This window comes from Mauremys reevesii, linkage group 19, assembly GCF_016161935.1.
Source record: "Mauremys reevesii isolate NIE-2019 linkage group 19, ASM1616193v1, whole genome shotgun sequence".
NCBI lineage: Eukaryota > Metazoa > Chordata > Testudines > Geoemydidae > Mauremys > Mauremys reevesii.
The window spans coordinates 7,015,400-7,034,574 of NC_052641.1; the positions used below are offsets into that span (position 1 = coordinate 7,015,400).

Consider the following 19,175-nt stretch of genomic DNA (forward strand, 5'->3'; position numbering starts at 1 on the left):
GGCAGTGATGCTCCTGAGCAGAAATCCATTTGTAGCAGGATTTTTTTTCTGGGGAACTATTTTTCCTCTTTTCTCAGTGACGGAAGAATACTCTGTCACAAAAGTGTGCTAAATATTGCAACATCTCAATCCAAATGGGGGCTCCTGGGAAGCCATTTGATTGGGCCTCTTCATTACAAGGCCCAAGGTTCAGGGTGGAACCTTACCCCTGCACTAAACTGGTTGCATGGGGTGCAGTGTTTAATTTGTGCCAAGGCTTGCTAGCGCTGAGCCCCACACCTCTGGGCTTGTCGCGTCAGTTATGAACATAAAAAAATTGCTTGAGCTCCAGCACCTAATTGCTTGAGCTCCAGCTTCTCTTTCATTACAAATTAAGTAGTAGTGGGGTGGGACGCAGAAGAGAGCATCTGTTTGTAGAGAGGGTTAGGGGCTCGGGGTGAAGGTTTCCTGCTAAACAGAGGACGGAGCTGGCAGCGTGTCCCCAGAAATGTGGAAAGGAGAGGCCCTGATTCCCCAGGTGGTTTCAAGCCATCATCATCACAGGGCTCTGTCAGCACAAAGCCTCATGAGCTGGTTCAGAATGATGAGCGGTGAAGATCCCGGTACCATTTCAGCCGTTCCGGGAGTGGCGAGGCCTCTCTGCAGCTGCAGGTTACGTAGTGTGGTGTGAATGGTCCATGACTCTGTTAGGCCAGAAACACTGCCCCTCTCCACTCTCACTCCGGTCGGCCCAGCACTTCGTGTCGGAGTCCGGGGATAACCGTACACAGCCCGGAGAGCTGGATGGAATCTGCAAGAAGCAGCAGAGAAAGCGTCCGAGTCAGACTGCGAAACCTCCCCCACAGATAGCACTAACCAGGCCTCTTGTTGGCAGCCTCAGCAGAGAGGCCAAGCGCTGAATGGGCCATTGACCGGGCTCCCTTTGTGCCTTCAGAGCCGTCTGTGCAGGCCGGGGTGAGGTACACCAGCAGGGCGGTGGGAGGGAAGCCAGCTGCCCAGGCTGTGCCAGTTCTGTGAATGCACAGAACTGGTTTCTCTGGGGCTGTTGACCCAGCGCCATTCACCACCGCAAAATCCACTTCATTCTGCTGAGGTTTTTCCTTCTCTCGGGCATGTCTCTCGTGGCCCTGACCTGCGTCTCTCCTTGCTGTTGGCTGCAGGGCTGTGGCTCCTCTGCCAGCATGCCGCAAGGGGTCTAGTTTAGGGGGACGCATTCGCTTGTCCAGGAACCAGCTGAGCCGCAGCTTCTAGAGTCAGCCTGGTCTGACTCTGACTTGGTAGATTTAGACGGAGTGTGGCTCAGCTCTTGGGCTGAGGGCACAGAGCAGACACCTGTAGCACTCTTCCCTTGGGACGGCTCTGATCCTGGAGACAGTGATAGAGAGATCAGGCTCCTCTCTGCCCACCTTCTGCAGGCTTTTCTCTCTCCTCTTTCTGGCACTGTGCTTCCTTTGCTGCTGCTGGTGCCTTCTCATGCAGATCTAAAGTTCCCTGGAGTTTGAGAGGGTCCAGTTTGACTTGTCTGCTTATTAATAAGTGACTCATCCTCTGCTCTTTCCACTGCCTCTGTTCAGGCCTTGCTTAGGCATAACTCCCATTGACTTCAGTGGGGACTGAAGATCAGTATTGGGCCCCAGGAATATAGGGGTCAATGGGGACACCGGTGATGTGATCCACACCCCAGCTTTCCACTACTGGAGTTAGGGTTCAGATCCCAATTTGTACCACAAGAGAGAATCCGCCTTGTGGTCTCGCTGTCATCTGCATTTGTGCCTGTCACAGATCCACAGCATGGCGTGGAGCTTCTGCTCCGCCCAGACCTGGGATTGCAACGGCAGAGGATGTGGGGCACAGCGGAGGTGCATTGGCAGCGTGGCATGGGGGGTGGGCAGGAAAGGAATATTGGGGGGGGCAGCTGTGAGTCGGGATTGAGATGCACCAGCTGAGTTGTCTGGAGAATCCAGGGGTGGAATAGCAGGAGGAGTTGCAGGATTGAGGTGCCCTGGCAGAGTCCAGGACTGGAATAGCAGTGAGGCTGCAGGACCAGACTGAGGTTTATTGGCACGGTTCCTTTATCAGAACAGCACAATTAATGCTTCGTTTTCGTGAGAACTAAATTCACTCCTGGGTCTGAAAATGACTTTAAGAATAACATAAATTGCCTTGACAGACGCTTTTGCATTTTGATGAGTTGCCACTTAGTGTCAGCCAGGTTCTCGGGGGTGGGAGGGTGAGGAATGGAGCTGGCAGTGTGACTGGGGCACGGAGAGTGTCACTTCGGCACTTGCCCAGAGTCAATGGGCAGATTTGCGAGACTGCAATGCAGAGCTCTGTCCTGTGGGCTGCATCTCTGGGCACGGCGTTGGTGATGAGTCAGGGATGGGGCACGAAAGTCTGAAGTGTCTGTGTTTGGCAACTGGGCTTGTTATGGATGAAATGGCAGGAGAAGGGACCCTGCTGGTAGTGACGGTTGCAGTAAACGGGGCATGAGTGCTGGCAGCTAAGGGGGAGGGGGTCTGGTTGGCGTCAGCAGGTGGGACACTACCTATGCTTGAAGAGGCCTGAGGAGCTGGTGTGTGCGGTGCTAGAGGGCACTGCTGATGAGTGCTGGGGTTGGGCCATTGGGTGGCAGAGGATGGGGCACTGCCTGCTGCTGATGCCAGTGGCGATGGCTGGAGCACAGCCGGTGTTAGTAGTGGCAAAGTGTGGGGCACCTGTGGGAGTGGCCTAGCACGGTGGTACTTTGGATGCTGGCTTGTCCTCCCCCATCGCTGCTCTCACCTTGGGGTATTGTTATGGCAGCATTAGGGTGGTGAGGCTGTAGACGGGGTTGAAGTTAGAGATGGAAAGACCTGCAGGACCTGTCTAGTTCCACCCCTGTGGGTGGGGGACTGTAATGGGGTGGCTTGCTGCTCGAGGCCTGGGGCCAGCCAGCCCTGGTCGCAGAATGAGGCACACCTGGGGTGAATCAGGTACTTCCTTATGAAGGGGGAAGCTCTGGAAGCCTCTGTGGGGAGTGAGGAAAGGCTCCTGCAGGGAAGACTCTGAGACCAGGGGAGAGACCCTGTCCAAGCAGGAGACAGACTGCGAAGGCCCCAGGCAGGAAGGCCTTGTGTTGTGTGGATTTAGGAATGGCCTTTGTTTGAGGATTTTGAGTTTTGTTTGCAGTTTAGTTTCTGTGAATGAACCCAGTCTCTGGCGGGGAGGGGGGGGACTTTTGACCAAGAAAAAGCCTGAAGGGAAGTTTTATTTGAACAGTCTGAGAGGGGAAACTGAAGCAGGCGGACCGTAGTATAACCGCAGGCCATGAGAGACGTCTGGTCTGGTTACAGGGGCCAAGGCAGGGTTGTCCCTAGAGCCTAATCTTTGATTCCTGGTTCAGATTAGGGTTTTTTTTAAAGTAGAAACCATGGGATTTCCATCCTTTCCCTTGGACTGTTCCACCGCCTCATAGAGCTCACCACTGGGAAATCTTTCCTGCTATTCAGCTCTCACAGCCAGAAGGAAGCATCTAGTTCAGGGGTGGGCAAACTTTATGGCCTGAGGGCCACATCACGGAATAGAAATTGTATGGCGGGCCATGAATGCTCACAAAATCGGGGTTGAGGCGTGGAAGGGGGTACGGGCTCTGGGGTGGGGCTGAGGATAAGGGGTTTGGGATGCAGGAGGGGATCGAGGGATTTGGAGAGTGGGATCAGGGCTGGAGCAGGGGGTTGGGGCGTGGGGAGAGGCTCAGGGGGTGCAGGCTCCAAGCGGCACTTACCTCAAGTGACTCCTGGAAACAGTGTCATGTCCCTTCTCTGGCTCCTACGCGGAGGTGCGGCCAGGCGGCTCTGCACACTGCCCCATCTGCAGGCACCGCCCCTGCAGCTACCATTGGAGCGCATAGGAGCCGGAGTGAGGGCATGCTGCGGCTTCCAGGAGCTGGGTGGTGTGGCCCTGGCCGGAGCGCTGGAGCGGGACCAAGCCGTGTGGTGCGGTCCAGGACAGAGTGCCCAGCGGGGCCAAGCCACTTGTTGCGGCTTGCGGGCCAGCTTAAAATGGCTCCTGGGCCGGATGCAGCCCGTGGGCGGTAGTTTGCCCACCCCTGATCTAATTCATCCTCCTGTGTATCACAGGAACCTCACCCAGTTACCCCTGCACTGAGCTCAATAACTGGTATTTGGCTAAAGTGTATCTTCCAGAAAGGCATCTGGGCTTGATTTGAAGGAATCAAGAGATGGAGAATCCACCACTTCCCTTGGTAATCTGTTCCAGTGGTTAAACACCTAACTCCTACTTTGTTTGTACTACTCTATAAAAATCCTCGTTCTGTCCATACCCTTCCTTTATTCGGTGACTTATAACTACCTGAAAAAATCTCTCTTGGCTATGAAAGTTCCTGTTTTCTCCGAGGGCTTGTCTGCATGAGAAAGTTTTATTTAAACGGAGCCAGTTCCTCCAGTGTGGATGTCTGTACGGTATTTTTATGGCCCCCATCTCAGTAGTATCAGCACCTCACAATCTTTAATGCCTTTATCCTCACAACGCCCTTCGGAGGCAGGGTGGGGCTAGTATCCCCATTGTACAGATGGGGGACTGAGGCACAGAGAGACTAAGGGCTTGTCTGCACAGCAGGTTACTGCCTGGCACTCCAGGGCTTTCACCTGGGACATGGCCAGATGGTGCACTGTAGATTCACACCCCGGCTTACTGAGCATAATGCACCATGTAGACATGGCCCTGGTGGCTTGTCACAGACGGAGTCTGGGGCAGGACAGGGAATTGAGCCCAGTCTCCCACGTCCCATGCTAGTGTCCGAACCACCTGACCATTTTCCTCTCGGTTTGGTTTGAGGGCGGCTTGTTTTGAGTTATTGTAAGTTAAAATCATAGAATCTCAGGGTTGGAAGGGACCTCAGGAGGTATCTAGGCCAACCCCCTGCTCAAAGCAGGACCAAGCCCCAGATAGATTTTTGCCCCAGATCCCTAAATGGCCCCCTCAAGGATTGAACTCATAACCCTGGGTTCAGCAGGCCAGTGCTCAAACCACTGAGCTATCCCTCCCCCCGATTAGAAACAGGTTTAAGCAAACTGAAACAAGCGACTCAGACTGAAATACGAGTGTCCGCACAGGGGCTTGCGCCGCTTGAACTACATTGGCGTAAAAACCTTAAAAAAGTTAAAGTACCTCAACTTCTTGTGTGGACAAGGCTGTAATGCAGCGGAGAAAGTGTTCGGAAGTTTGGATAAAATCCATCCAGCCGTTGCTGAGTTATGCAGGTTTTAAATTTCATTCAGTCAGCTACCCTGCCACGTGCTAGCGGGATGAGCACTGCCTTGCTGCTGCTCCACGCACTTCTTTATCTTTATGCAGAAGGGAGAGTAGATTTTTTAGTTTCTCTGTGTAGCCCTTCAACATACAAATGTTTCCCTGTTAAAGGAGACGTGGGAAGGGGGGAAGAATTTGGGCTTGTGCCATTGTAGCCTGGAGGACAGTATCATGGCAGGAAACTTGTGAAACTATGAAACCATAAGAAACGGAAGAATGAAGCCTGAGCAACTGAGTGGAGAACAGATATTTAGTTAGACTGTTTGTAATTCTGTATTAACACCTTTCTAACTACACTGTCTAATCAACAATTGAGAAAAGGGCTTCTTTGTTAAAGAGTCATACACATACACACCCCACACCCATTAAAGTGTGAGAGCTCACCATAGACAACCCAACAGCAAAACCAAGAAAGGCCAGACTTGATATTCCTAATATTTTTTTTTTCAATTAAAAATCCACCAAATTGTGTTACTCCTTTCAACTCTTCATCATAAAGAAGCGAAAAAGGCCACAGGACCAGTTAGATACAATCCTTTGCAGATCATCTTTGAAATAATCCCCCCAGTTGGCTCGAAGGACATTCGGATGATTGCTGTGTCCCTATTTTCAAAATGGCTGTAGTGGCTAGTGGTTAATGCAGAAGACTAAGGGTGTGTCTACACTGCACTCAGGAAGAGTGATTGCCGCATGTGTAGGTGGACCCAAACTAATTTGCCCCAAAATTACAGTGAAGCCATTGGAGCACAGGCTAATTTCCCATTACAAGCCCATCCCAGGCCCTGGGCAGATAGTGGGGTGGTTAATCCATGCTGCCTTGCCTTTGCTGCTATTTTTAGAGCTAACTCAGTCAAAGCTAACTTGGGTATGTGTGTACATGTGCTGCAATCACCCCTCGTGACTGCAGTGTAGACAGACCCCGAGAGTCAGAGCTTCAGGATTCGGTTGACTGTGTGACCCTTAGCAAGACACTTCACCACTGCGTGCTTCAGTTTCCTTTCTGTCAAAGGGGGATAATGATACTTGCCCGAGTGGGTGTGAGGCTTAATCAGCGTAAAGCACTTTGAGATTATCAGATAGCAAAGTACAAAGGACTGGCGCTGATTTCCGTTCCCATGTGACGCTTCCCATTTTGCACTCAGGGCTTGGCTACACTTGAGAGTTGCAGCGCTGGGAGTTACAGCGCTGGTCGTGCAGCTGTGTAGGAACAGCGCTGGTGTGTGGCCACATTTGCAGCATTTGCAGCGCTGTTGGGAGTGATGCATTATGGGCAGCTATCCCAGTGTTCAAGTGGCAGCAACGTGCTTTTCAAAAGAGGGGGGTGGGGTGTAGTGTGTAGTGTGACAGGGAGTGGGGGAGAGAGAGAGAGAGTGGATTTTTGGAGCTGACACTGTGTATTAGCCCCCTGCCTTGAAAATCAGAAAATTTTCCAAACCCCTTACTCTTAATTGCAAACAGCCTGCAGACCAGATAAGCAGCATCGACTCCCTTTCTCCCCCCCCCTTCTCTCATCAAACAAACACTCAACCCCTGTGAATGAGGTAGGTGGGGGGGGGGGGGTTATCTCATTTGATTGTTCACAGTCACTTACAGATTGATCACAGCAAACAGGAGCTGTGTTTGTTTAGATAAGCAGCTCCGGGAGCTCCGAGTTCACAACAAAACAAAAAGAGAGGCTGCATAACAAAACAAAAGAGAGTAATTTACTTAAAAGCATTCTGGGATATCTCCTAATACCCTGGAGGCCAATAACAGCGCTGGTGTGTGTCCACACTCGCTACACCCCAAGCAGACCAGGTGTTCAGCCAGCGCTGCAGCCAGGGAGTTGCAGTGCTGAATGTGCCTTGCAGGTGTGGACAGTTACTAATTGCAGCGCTGGAAAGCCTCCACTAGTGCTGCAACTCACAAGTGTAGCCAAGCCCTCAGGCATGGACAAACCTTGTGCTTCTGCTTTTCTTGCAAGCAGCCCATAACACCCATGCCCTTCAGTACTGGACTAGAATCAATGTTATGTCTGCCTGGATCCATATTTGTGTGCTGATCCATGCACATTGATTGATTTGATCTCCCTCTCCCGTATCAGGCCCATGGTCTCATCACATCTGTTCTTTGCTGCCCAGGGGGTGGCTGCGTAGATGACACTTCAAACACTTTCTCACTTTCTGGTTAGGCCTGGAACTGTGTTACAGAGAATGCCCGGAGGCTGGCTACGGTGTGCAGATAAGGGAGACAGTACAGCGAAATTAACACTCCTATCAAGCAGGGCATTTAAAAAAATCCTTTTCCCTTTGTGTTTTTTGGTGTGAGTGGGAACGATCAGGCTCTAGTGAATTATTCTGGCGCGTTAGAGCCCTCTTGTGCTCTCATTAATCGTTTCAAACCTCGTGGTGGTCTAATGTACTGGGTCCCAAATGGATTGTAGGTTAATTCTAAGATGCAGCACAATTGCTCTCTGCTTTGAGGTAGCTGGTGCAATTGTCCCTTATGTGCTCATTTTGGAGAGTGAACCCTGCACTCGGCATTTTAGATGCTTGCAAATTAAATGCTGTGGGAGTGGCTGGAGAAAGCCCATTTGATTCCAATTTATATCCCACTAAAAAGAGAGGCAACAATAGTGGCATATTAAGCTGTTCCTTGATACAACAGGGAGCCCGAGCAAGAGTAGAAAATGCCTGTTCCCTGGTCATCTTGTGAACTCTGGTGGCCCCTGTGCCAGGAGTGCGTGGAGATACCACAGCGGGGCTCACCCAGACCCCATTGGCTTTTCTCATCCCGTCACCCCAAACGTGGAGTCACTGCCGTTCGAGATGGGCTTGAAACAAAACCCGGATCCAGCACTGCCTGAACTGTTGGGGTGTGTGGATCTGGAGCCTTGTGACACAACTGGCTTGTGTGTCTGTAATGGGCTGACCCAACCCCCCTGCAGCCTTTGGGGTGATTTGAACCTAGATCTCAGCCTTGCAGCTCAAATTCAAGCCAAAGTAGCAGAAAGTGCTTGTCACGTCAGCTCTGCAGGTGCTTGATTCTCTCTCCCCTAAACAGGTCACGCTGCAGAGAAGCCAGTCAGTGTGGTTCATGCTGTGAAGCTATCTCTGATCTGCTGGGATGTGCCCCCTTCCCTCCTGCTCGCTGTGTCCTGGGGTGGATGGAGCAGTTGGGTCAGAAGGGGAGGTGGGGTAAAGGCCTGTGACATGGAGCGTTGCTTTGCCAGAGCAAAGGAAAAGCCAGCTGCTTGTTTCCCCTCTGAGTGCAACTGACCCAGTAATCACTGGGTCTCCGCTCTGCAGGAGCATCTGCTGACACACACACGAGTGCGACATCCCAGGCGCTCAGCACGCCGCATCAGCTCCAAGAAATGGAAGAGTGTGGTTTTTTCCCCTTTGTAAGCCAAAGTCAGCAAATACATCTCTCAACAAAAAAACATCCTGCAAGGCTGCCCTTTCCAATCCCTCCCTCGCAGCAAGCCACGTGCAGGCCTGTCTTGCTGATGTGTTGGGTCGATCCAACCCCAGCCTCTCGGTCCACTGCATAAGGGGCTCATTTCCTCACATTGTGCCATCTCGAGGAAAGAGCTGTTTCATCAAGCAATGTGGATGGTTTATTATCTCAGGCTCTGGATGTTTTTCGCTTGCCACTAATCGGGCATGGGGTGAAGCTTGGAAGGGCTCAGACCGATAGAATGTGTGGGATACAGGCTGCACACCAAAGTCTGCTCAGAGAACATAAGAACGGCCATAATGGGTCAGGCCAAAGGTCCATCTAGCTCAGTGTTGAGAGGATAAGGAATGCAGAGGAATTAACCATTAACTTGCTCCAAAGTAAAAGCTCCTTTTAGGTTTTAGACTTATTGATATCCACTCTAGCACAACGTTGTTATTGTTATCAACTCTGGGACCTCTAGGTGCCACTGCACCCAAAGGTCCCAATCAAGATCAAGACCCCATTGTACTAGACACATGCATAATAAGAGCTTACAGTCTAAAGAGTTCAGGCAAAGGAAACAGAGACCCAACAGGTCAGAATCGAACCCAGGGGTCCTGACTTCCAGGCCAGTGCCTTATCCACAAGGCCATGCTGCCTCTCTAGTGGTGTCCCATGGCCGGAGAGAGAACACAAATAATCCCATGGGTAGACTAATCCCAGCCACAGGGCTGCCCAGAGGATTCAGGAGGCCTGGGGCAAAGCAGGGGAGCTGCAGCTGAAGACCCGTACCACCGCCGGGCCAGGTAGCTGAAACGATAGAAACCACCACCCAAAACACAGGTGCATGGCAAAGCTTGAATAGAAGCCGAACCAGGTGGCCAAAGGGGCTTTCATGGGACTGACTGCAAACACAGGGGCTGGGGCATTGGTTGGTGGAGGGGTGTGCCTGTGTCTGTGTGAGAGAAGCAAGCAGCAGAAACACAGGACTCGGAGAAGGAGTAAAAAAAGCCCCAGACACAGCCAGAGAGAAGCCCTTTTAGTGTCAGTGCCCTGAGGGGAAAAAAGCAGAGAGCGAGTGAATTTTTGGGTGAAGCGCTGACGGAAAGAGGCTTGGATCTGTGTACAAAGGAACTGTCTGCGGCTGTTTGTTTCTGTTAGGAGGAGAAATGGATGGTGGAGCCAGGTATTTCTCTGATGCAATCCTGTTAATCTACAAAGGATGCACAAAGTCCTGTTTCCCTGAACACAGTAGGAATCAATCAGCTAGATCAGTGGTTTTCAAATGGAGGTATGCGAGCTCTCTTCAGGGGTACATGAGAAAAAGCCTGTAATGGCGGACAAAGCACTGTATTAAGACTTGGCAATCTAATTAGGGTTGCCACCCATCTGGTTTTTACCCAGACAGTCTGGTTTTTGGCTTCTGTGTCCGGGTGCCATTTATGGTTGCCAGGTGCCTGGTTTTCAGGGACCTGGCAACACTAAATGATACCTCAACCAACAGTCTGGTTACGGCGGGTCAGTGTGTGGTGTGGCGCCATTAACCCATGCCAGCCCCTGCTCAGCCGGGACCACCTCCTACCTGCAGGCAGGTTCCTGGAGACAATCCAGTGAGCAATGGAGGGAGGGGCTGAGTGGAGCAAATGATGGGTCTGGGTCTTGGGGGAAGAGGCAGAGCAGGGGGTGGGGGTCTGATTACCAGCAATTAGAAAGGTGGCAACCCTAAATCTAATCATAGGTATATTATGCCCTATCTCAGAAGGGGGGGTATGTGGTAGACTAAATTATTTGGAAAGTGATACGCAGCCTAAAGTTTGAAAACCACTGTGCTAGACCCCTGAAAATTGGCTAACCGCTTGGACTAAAAAGGGACAACATTTATTATTTCCATCCCGTGTCTCATCACTTGGTGTTTAACATTCTAGTTACTCATTAACAGAAGCTGGCAGAAGCCCACTGGTTTCCAGATGGTTTGGGGATGAAATAAACCCGGTTTGAGATGGAAATTAATATTTAAGAAAAGTTACAGCGCGTGTCTATAGCATTCAAAGGGATCTCGTCCCATTCTTCTATAAACAGCCAGTAAGTAAAATGTGTTACTGTCGTATGGCTCATTGAAAACGTAAAGCACTCGATTAGTGCTGCTCACTGTTGAGCCACCCACTTACCCTGCAGCACAACCGCACGTGGCTGTTTCTAATCAGATCAGTTCTCAAGGACAACCAGTAAAATGCCTGAAGAAATCAATGACACGTGCTGGAGTTAACCAGCAACTAGAATTAAAATTAGGAAACCTCAGTGCCAGTCCTGACGAGAAATGGAAACAATGGCATCAGTGTTCAGCACTTTTCATGCGTGGATTTCAGAGCCCTTAGTAAAGGGTATTGTTAGTCCCATTTGATAGATGGGGAAATAGAGGGCAGAGAGGGGACGCGACTCATCCTGCAGCAGAGCTGGGGTTGGGACCCGGGTCTCTTGATTTTGAGTCTAGTGCTGTAGCGACTGGGCCAGGCTATTTCACCAGCTGGGCTGACAACACTGACCATAGGCGCCGACTTCTAGTTTTCCCTGGGGGTGCTCTGCCCCTCCGCCCCTTCCCCCAAGGCTCTGCCCTCATTCTGTTTCTTCTCGCTCCCACTCTGTGCCCTCCTCCGAGGCCCCGCCCTCGCGCCACTCCCGCCCGGCCCCGTTCCACCCCCTCCTTGAGGCCCCTGCCCTCCCACTGCTTGCTGCTCTCTGCCCTCCGCCAAACCTCTACCTGAGCCACCAAACAGCTGGGGCTGATGGGCTGAGCACCCAGCGCCTATGACATGGACTGTGTTAAAATGGCGTCTGTTGGCTTCTAGGAAACATATCGAGTGAGTGTTGTCTACACAACGTCCAGAGATGTGGGGCCACGTTTTCAGATGCTCAGCACCTGGAATTGGGGTTGGAATTTCAGAAGAGCTCAGCACCCAACGCCCTCCCAAAGCACTGAGGTCACTTGACAGTCTGGCCCCAATTGTGGGTGCTGAGGCCTTTTGAAAATTCTGGGCCTAATCCCTGCCCATAATGATAGGCAAGTTACTGTAATCGCACCCTGTGCTGCATTCTCTCCAGTGGTTGGAAACACATGCTGCTCCAACATTTTAGTATTAAGGCGACAATGCATTTTTCATAATAGTTGATATTTCTGGATTGAGGGGGTGGGGTAAGGATATTCTTGCTATCTCCGATCCTTGATAATTCCCACCCTTTTAGCCTCTGACTCCTTTTTAACACCCACTTGGCTTTGCTTCTGCATTTGTACAGCATATTTAATATAGGAGCAAACCAGGTTTTATATATACTAGTGAAATAGCTGCCTTATGACATCAATTAAAAGCCTTGTACAGAGAAGTTCCAAAAGCTCCTATGAGGGGAACAAAGAGTACAGGCCAGAGAGAGTGAAGATAGACAAGTAATTATGTGACAAGGAGTGTGGAAGCGGCTTGTTGGGGGGTTCTGGGTGCAGTTGTAATGGGACTCTGCAGGGGGGTCCAGGTGAAGGTGGTTGGGGCTCAGCCGGGGTGTGTGTGTGTCTGCATGTGGGGGGATAGAGCTTGGCAGGGGAAGCTGGGTGTGGTGGACTCAGTATGGGGTCCTGATGCTGGGGGAGTGGGGCTCAGTGGGGTGGGGATACAGGTGCAACTGATTGGGGCTTGGTGGGATGGGGATCTGGGCACGGGTGACTCATCAGGGTGGTCCAGGTGCAGGGGGAGTGGGGCTCATTGCGGGGTTCTGAGTGTGGGGTGGTGAGACTTGGTGGGCGGGTCTGGGTATGAGGGGGTCTGGATGCATGGGGGTTGGGTGGATGGGGGAGTAGCTCCCTGTACAGGGATCCTTCCCCCTGCATCTGAGGAGCGATGGGTGCAGAGAGGGAAGGGGGAGTTTGCAGAGCTTCCTGCAGCCACGGGAGAAAGCTGGGGATGGGTCTTACCTGGTCCCAGATGCCATGCAGGGGAAGAGGAAGTCCCGTCCTCCCCAGCCCAGCCAGACCTAGTGGCTGAGCCCAGCACAGGGTAGAAGCCACCAGCCGGGTCTTCCCCAGTTTCTCCTCCTGCCCCACAGTGATTTACCTCTGCCGGTTTCCCTGGGCACCCGAAACATACTGCTGACTGCTCTTGTGGCTTCCCTTTGCTTCCTCATCAGAAAGTCATTTTTCTGCAGGGAAGCAAAGAAATCTGCGGGGGACATATATTCTGTGCAAACGCAGTGGTGCAGAATTCCCCCAGGAGTAATCAGATTTATTGACTACAGAAAGATAGATTTTAAGTGATTATACATGGTAGGCATCAAGGTCAGAAATAGTTACCTTAAGAAATAAAAATAGAAACATGCATTTTAAATCCTAAACTTTTAGTCTAAGCAAGAGTTGAATCATACAGCTTTTCTCACCCTGACAGATGATACAGGCAGGTTACAGTTCCTTGATACATAGGCTGGGGCTACCTTCCAGCCTGGGTCTAATCTTTACCAGTTCAAAGTTTTTGCCTTCCAGATGTTCATCTTCCCCAACTCAACACATGGAAGAAGGAGAGAGAGAGGCCAAGAAATGATGTTACTGTCTCTTTTATATTTTTTCCCAGCTTGCTGAAAAGATCTTTGCCGTGAGGTGGGTTACTCCACCCCCATTTTGTAGGTGCCTCTTCCGAGAAGTCTCTATGATAGTGGTTGATGGATGCTCCTTTGTTGTAACTGGAAAGGATGGTTGTGGGTGTTCCCAACCTCACAACATATTTCAGTAACAAATATAGTAATACTTCATAACTTCACATACAGTGCAACATGATATGTTAAAATTCTTGATCTGTTGAATATTAATATCTCACAAAGTATACTTTGTACAAAACATATCATAATCATATCACCATGGTGAATATGGAGGTTCCAGGGTGCTACTTTGAGGTGCGGAGTGCTACACCTTCCCAGCAAGCATTCACATGTCTGTTTTCCCCCAAAAAATACTTTTATTTCATTTCCCTAAATTATAGTTGCCACCTATGACTCACAAATTGTAGCAACTTCCAGGCACACATTCCAAAACTTCTTTTGTCTTAAGTGGGGGCTTGTGATTAACTCATCCTTAGTTATGTTAATTGAAGAGTGAGTTTACACCCATCAATCTCAACAGGGCCTGTGATTCATCCAGTCACTAGCCCCTCTCAGCATAAAAGTACAAAGCAGCAGAAGGAAACTGGGGCGGGAGGAGGGGGCTGTAATTTGGGAACTCTTTGATCAAATGACCCCAAATTTGCATCACTAACCTTATCCTGTGCCCTCGTGAGTCTAACTTTAAAGCATGTACAATGGCAGGAATGGAAACTTTCCAGCTGGTTTTCTGGGTTGGCATGTGCACGTTAAAAATGTACATGCTATGCACTACCTTGGGTAAAACTCGACAGATTGAGTCTATTTTGAGCTGCATCACATCAATAGTTTGATCTCTAGCTTTGCACACGTGGGCGCGCGCACACACACACAAATAAAACCCCACTATTTCTCCAGAACCCCTAGCAGAAGTGTCCTCAAATTGATGTCACCAACCCTTTCCTGCACCCTCCCGAGGCACAGCAACTGTCAAAGGAATCTGACTGAGCATGTCGATTTTAGAGGGCTTAGAAAGGTCAGCGTTTAAACAGAAGTCATGACGCCACCATAGCTGTGGGGCACTGCTGCACCACTATAATGTGCCTCTAAGCGTCTTATTCACTTTTGAAAATGGAACTTACAATGCCAAGTCATTTGAGACACTTTGGGAAATTTTACCCTTTAAAACCAGAAGGGACCATTATTTAGTTCTTGTCTGAATTTCTGCCGAGTACAGGCCATGGAATTTCACCCAGTGATTCCTGTATGAAGCTGATAACTTCTGGTTGAGCTAGAGCATCTCTCTCAGAAAGGCATCTCCTCTGGACTTCAAATGATGGCGAATCCACCATATTCCCTGGTAAATTGATCTAGTGGTTAATTACCCTGATTTAAAAATTACCCTAATTAGAATTGACTGTTAAAAATGTTCAGCTTATTTTATTTAAATTTATCTAGTTTCAATTTCCAGCCTTTGGATCTTTGTTATACCTTTATCTGGTAGATTGAAGGACCTGTATTGTAAGAAATGTTCATAGAATATCAGGGTTGGAAAGGACCTCAGGAGGTATCTAGTCTAACCCCCTGCTCAAAGCAGGACCAATCCCCAGACAGATTGAACTCACAACTCTGGGTTTAGCAGGCCAATGCTCAAACCACTGAGCTATCCCTCCCCCTGTTTTCCCTGCATAGGTACTTCCTGTGAGCAGGTTATCTCATAACCTTCCATTGATAAGGTAAATAAATTGAGCATCTTTAAGTCTCTTGTTGTAAGGCAAATTTTCCAGACCTCAAATCATTCTTCGGGCTCTTTTCTGATTGTGACTAAAGATGGGCCTATGTCAGAACCCTTAGATCTTAACCTCCGCATACATTGGAAGAGTTTGGGTTTGGATCTGGATCACAATCCAAGATGAAATCCTGGCTCCATTGAAGTCAACAGTTGTGCAGTTGACTTCACGGGAGCCAGGATTTCACCCCAGGCTCAGAATTATGTCTGTTTAGGACACGGTGGTAAACACATGATCAGAGTGAGTTTATCATGTCAATATAACTTGAAGGTGTTTCAGCCTTATTTAACATTTTTCCTGTTTGTTTTTTATACATTTGAAGGCTATTTGCTTCACTTTAACAATGAAAAAGATATTTGTATTAAAATCAGACGCAAAATAACTCTCTGTGCTATAGCATAACCTGATTTTAATTTATCTTTCTGTGCATAAGGCCTGATGTTGGTTGTTAGAGGTTGGGAACTTTTTTTTTTTACGTGATTGAAGAAATCGATCCTGCATAATAACAAAGTCAACTTGGAAAAAAATACAGGCTTAGAATAAAAATTTTAGTGTGATTTCAAGACATTTAAGAAAAGCGAATTGTCCACTGCTGTAATTGCAAGATCTGTGGAAACAGCCAATCATCATGTGTACATTTGTATACTGTAGGGATTGTCTTGGGATTTTGTCACACTTGGTTAAAAGCCTGGTTTAATGAAGTATAACTTTATTCAAGGGAGAGTATTATTTTCACTGCACAGTACCTGGAGTTCTGTTATACCTGTATCCTTTTTTATAGCCTTTTGCTTACCTGTTTGGCGCAGATATATAATATTTTTTTTGACAGGAGAGCAAAATAAGATATATATTTTTAATAGCAATATAGTATGGGTGGGCAAGTACAATTTGTGCCTGGTCTGGTAAATGTCTATTATGATTTTACAAGGCTCACTGGCATCTTTGTATCAAAAAGCCAGCATGGGCCAAAATCTGTTCCCATTTACAAATTGAGTGTAAATCAAGAGTAACTGCTGAAGCTTCCGTATCCATCCACACCACACTCATCACCATGGTATCTGAGCATCCTCTGCATTTACACCGATGGAACTCAGCAACACCTTCGTCCCAACATCTGTCAGTCTCTTTTTCTGTGTCCTTCTCCCCAATGACTAATCATTTTAACCAATGGGATTGCAGTATGCAAATTAATTATTGATGATCTCAAGGGAGGAAGTGGAGGAGAAGAAAAGTGATGGAAGGTTTACCACTCATGTCACAATTAGCCACTGGGGAATATATTGTTCATAGGGTAGCAGCAGAGTGAGATGGGGGAGAGGAGAGGCATAGGATTGCAGGGGCTTGGAGACAGGCAATTTGGTTAGCGATTAGGGCATGGAACTGGGATTTAGGAATCCAGGGTTCTGCTTCTAATCCCAACCCTGCTACTGGCTTTGGGTGAGATCTGTAGCCTGTATTATGCAGGAGGTCAGACTAGATCAGTGGCTCTCAACCAGGGGTCCGAGGCCTGCTGGGGGGCCAGGAGCAGGTTTCAGGGGGGCCACCAAGCAGGCCCAGGGCAGAAAGCCGGGGCCCAGGGCAGAAAGCTGAAGCCCTGCTGCATGGATTTGAAGCCCAGGACTAGAGTCCCCGCCCCCCGGGACTGAAGCCGAAGTCTGAGCAGTGTAGCTTGGTGGGAGCCCCTGTTGCCTGGGGCCTCAGGCAATTGCCGGCTGGCTACCCCCTAATGCCGGCCCTGGCTTTTATATGCAGAAAACCAGTTATTGTAGCACAGGGGAGCGGTGGAGTTTTTATAGCATGTTGGGGGGGGGGGTGCTCAGAAAGAGAAAGGTTGAGCACCCCTGGACTAGATGATCATAGTGGTCTCTTTACGCTTTAAAATCTGTGACTCTATGAGAGGAGGAAAAAGAAGAGGCAGGAGAGATGAGGAATGGAGATCAGATGAATATCAGAGCGAATCCATCGATCAAACCCTGCTCATACATGAGTACTCCCTTGTTTTCCTTGCTGCTATATACTGCTTTAACTTGGCACTGTTGCAAATGCGAAATACCTAGAAACACACAATTGGTTTCCAAAGGCTAACGGATTCTGTGGCTTCTTGCCTCACCTCGGATTTCTGCTTCCATTGCCAGGGTTGGGCGGCTGATTATAGGTTACGAAAACAACCACATGTGCTAAGAGCTGTGGCCACGCAGCTGGGCTGGGTTTAATTAAATAGGGCCGGGGCTGATGGAATCTGTTCCCTGCAGATGGGGCACTGTGTGAAAGGTGGAATCCCGCGCTCCAGCCATCTAGGAGGGTGGCTAGGTGAGGAGAAGGAAGTGTTTACACCATGCGGCTGGCACATGCAATTAAAACCTTCCTCTCCTGGGGCTCGTTAGGAGAAGCCTGGAGGGGATGCAGAGCGAAGCCGGAGACGCAGATGGTGACTGGGTTAGGCTGAGGCATGACCTACTAGAGTCCCCCCCTGCTGGGAGGCTGTGTGGAGCAATGAGGAGGAGCGTTGGCTGGGGGAGAGCAGGCAGCTACCCTTGGCTGCACTGACTGTACTTGCCTTCCCCTCTCCTGCCAGAGCACTGCTCCTAGGATCCCCAAATGCTGCCCGGGTCATCAGTAAGCTCTGCCTCCAGACAGGCGTGGCGATTGTGGTAAAGGGAGAAGCAATGGGCTGCCAGCGGGGGGGTGGACAGGCTGAGGCGGTGTCTCTCCTCTCCCTGGCGCTGATGTAAATGAGAAGTAGTGCCATTGAGCTCGGTGAACCCTGCAGTCAGAGAGCGGAGAATCAGGTCTGAAGTGATAGGGATGGGGCAGAACTAAATCAAAATAGTAAGAGATGGGAAAGACCATGTGGTCCATCTCCCAAGAGGGGGGTGTAAGGACAACAGACCTAGAATATACAAAAACCTGTAGGAGAACACTTCAACCTCCCTGGCCACACAATAGCAGATTTTAAGGTGGCCATCCTCCAAAAAAAAAAGGACCAGACTCAGAGAGAAACTGCTGAGCTCCAATTCATCTGCAAATTTAACACCATCAGTTTTAGGACTAAACAAAGACTGTGTGATGCTTGCCAATTACAGACCACCAGTTTCTCCTCTCCTTTTTTCACACAGCTGCTGGAAAACAGGGCCCCATCCTCCTGATTGATCTAACCTCGTCTCTCTTGCTTCTTTTTTTTTTATATATATATATATACCTGCCCCTTCCTGCTCTTCTTGCATGCGAAGAAGTGGTATTCACTCACAAAGCAAAAAATGCTGCAAAAAAACTGTTAGTCTATAATTGCTTGCACTTTCTTTGCTTCTTTCACAGACCTAGAAAGTGTCCTGTTTACAAACATGACGTTTAGCCCCCAGAAGTAGTGATGGAAGAGTTCTGTGTCTGGCAGGAAAGGTGCCGCCCTGAAGTCCTCTCTTTATCTGCAGAACCAGCACATGCTGCCCTGCCATGGTCCCTCGGCATGTCAGCTAGTACTAATCACCTTGGGGGGGGGTTGTAGTGGGGACACACGATCACTAGGAAATGCCCTGGCACCAACAACTCCTGTCTGTAAATAGGATTCAGATGGTGATGATCTTTGCTCACTGCTGACCTGAGCTAGGCTTGAACCATCAACTGGAGGCTTTATAGCCCATGAGCAAATCCCTGAGCCATCCATTGTCCCCCACCTATGGCCTCTTTTTCATAACTACTCAAATATCATATTAATCCACCTCCCCATGAGTGGCAAAAGAGCCTTGGCTGTGAAGAAGCTCACAACTAGTTAAGTCCTGTCCTAGTGCAGTGACAATCCTGGTAGCAGTGGTATGGGGGGTGGGCAGCAGCGTTTCCCATTCCAATCTGCTGTTAGCTTTGACAGCTTTGAGTTTTTAATGTGCTAAGGATATTCACTTCTAGTGTCAGACCAGGAGGGTCGCAGATCAGTGGTGCCTGATTCTCCCTTGAGGCCAAGAGCATATGCGCTGTGAAGAGCAGGATGAGCCGGTGGAGAGGAGACGGAGGGATGCAGGTGAGGGGTGATTGCTCTGGAGACGTGAAAACCTG

At 49.5% G+C, this 19,175-nt stretch overlaps 1 protein-coding gene across 10 annotated transcripts in view; it reads left to right on the plus strand.

The window, feature by feature from the left end:
* LOC120386917 (dual specificity testis-specific protein kinase 1-like) overlaps positions 1–19,175 on the plus strand; it is a 60,960-nt gene that overhangs the window by 10,974 nt on the left and 30,811 nt on the right. For 2 of the 10 annotated variants that reach the window (XM_039506954.1, XM_039506959.1), the window contains exons 1-3: positions 16,417–16,565; positions 17,381–17,438; positions 19,029–19,140. The exons of 2 other annotated variants lie outside the window; for them this stretch is intronic. In XM_039506954.1, the coding sequence (XP_039362888.1) occupies positions 19,089–19,140 (52 nt within the window). In that variant the 5' untranslated portion in view covers positions 16,417–16,565; positions 17,381–17,438; positions 19,029–19,088. Of the gene's footprint in view, positions 1–16,416; positions 16,566–17,380; positions 17,439–19,028; positions 19,141–19,175 lie in introns of those variants that run through there. 6 more of the 10 variants (XM_039506955.1, XM_039506961.1, XM_039506958.1 and 3 more) reach the window with 4 other exon arrangements.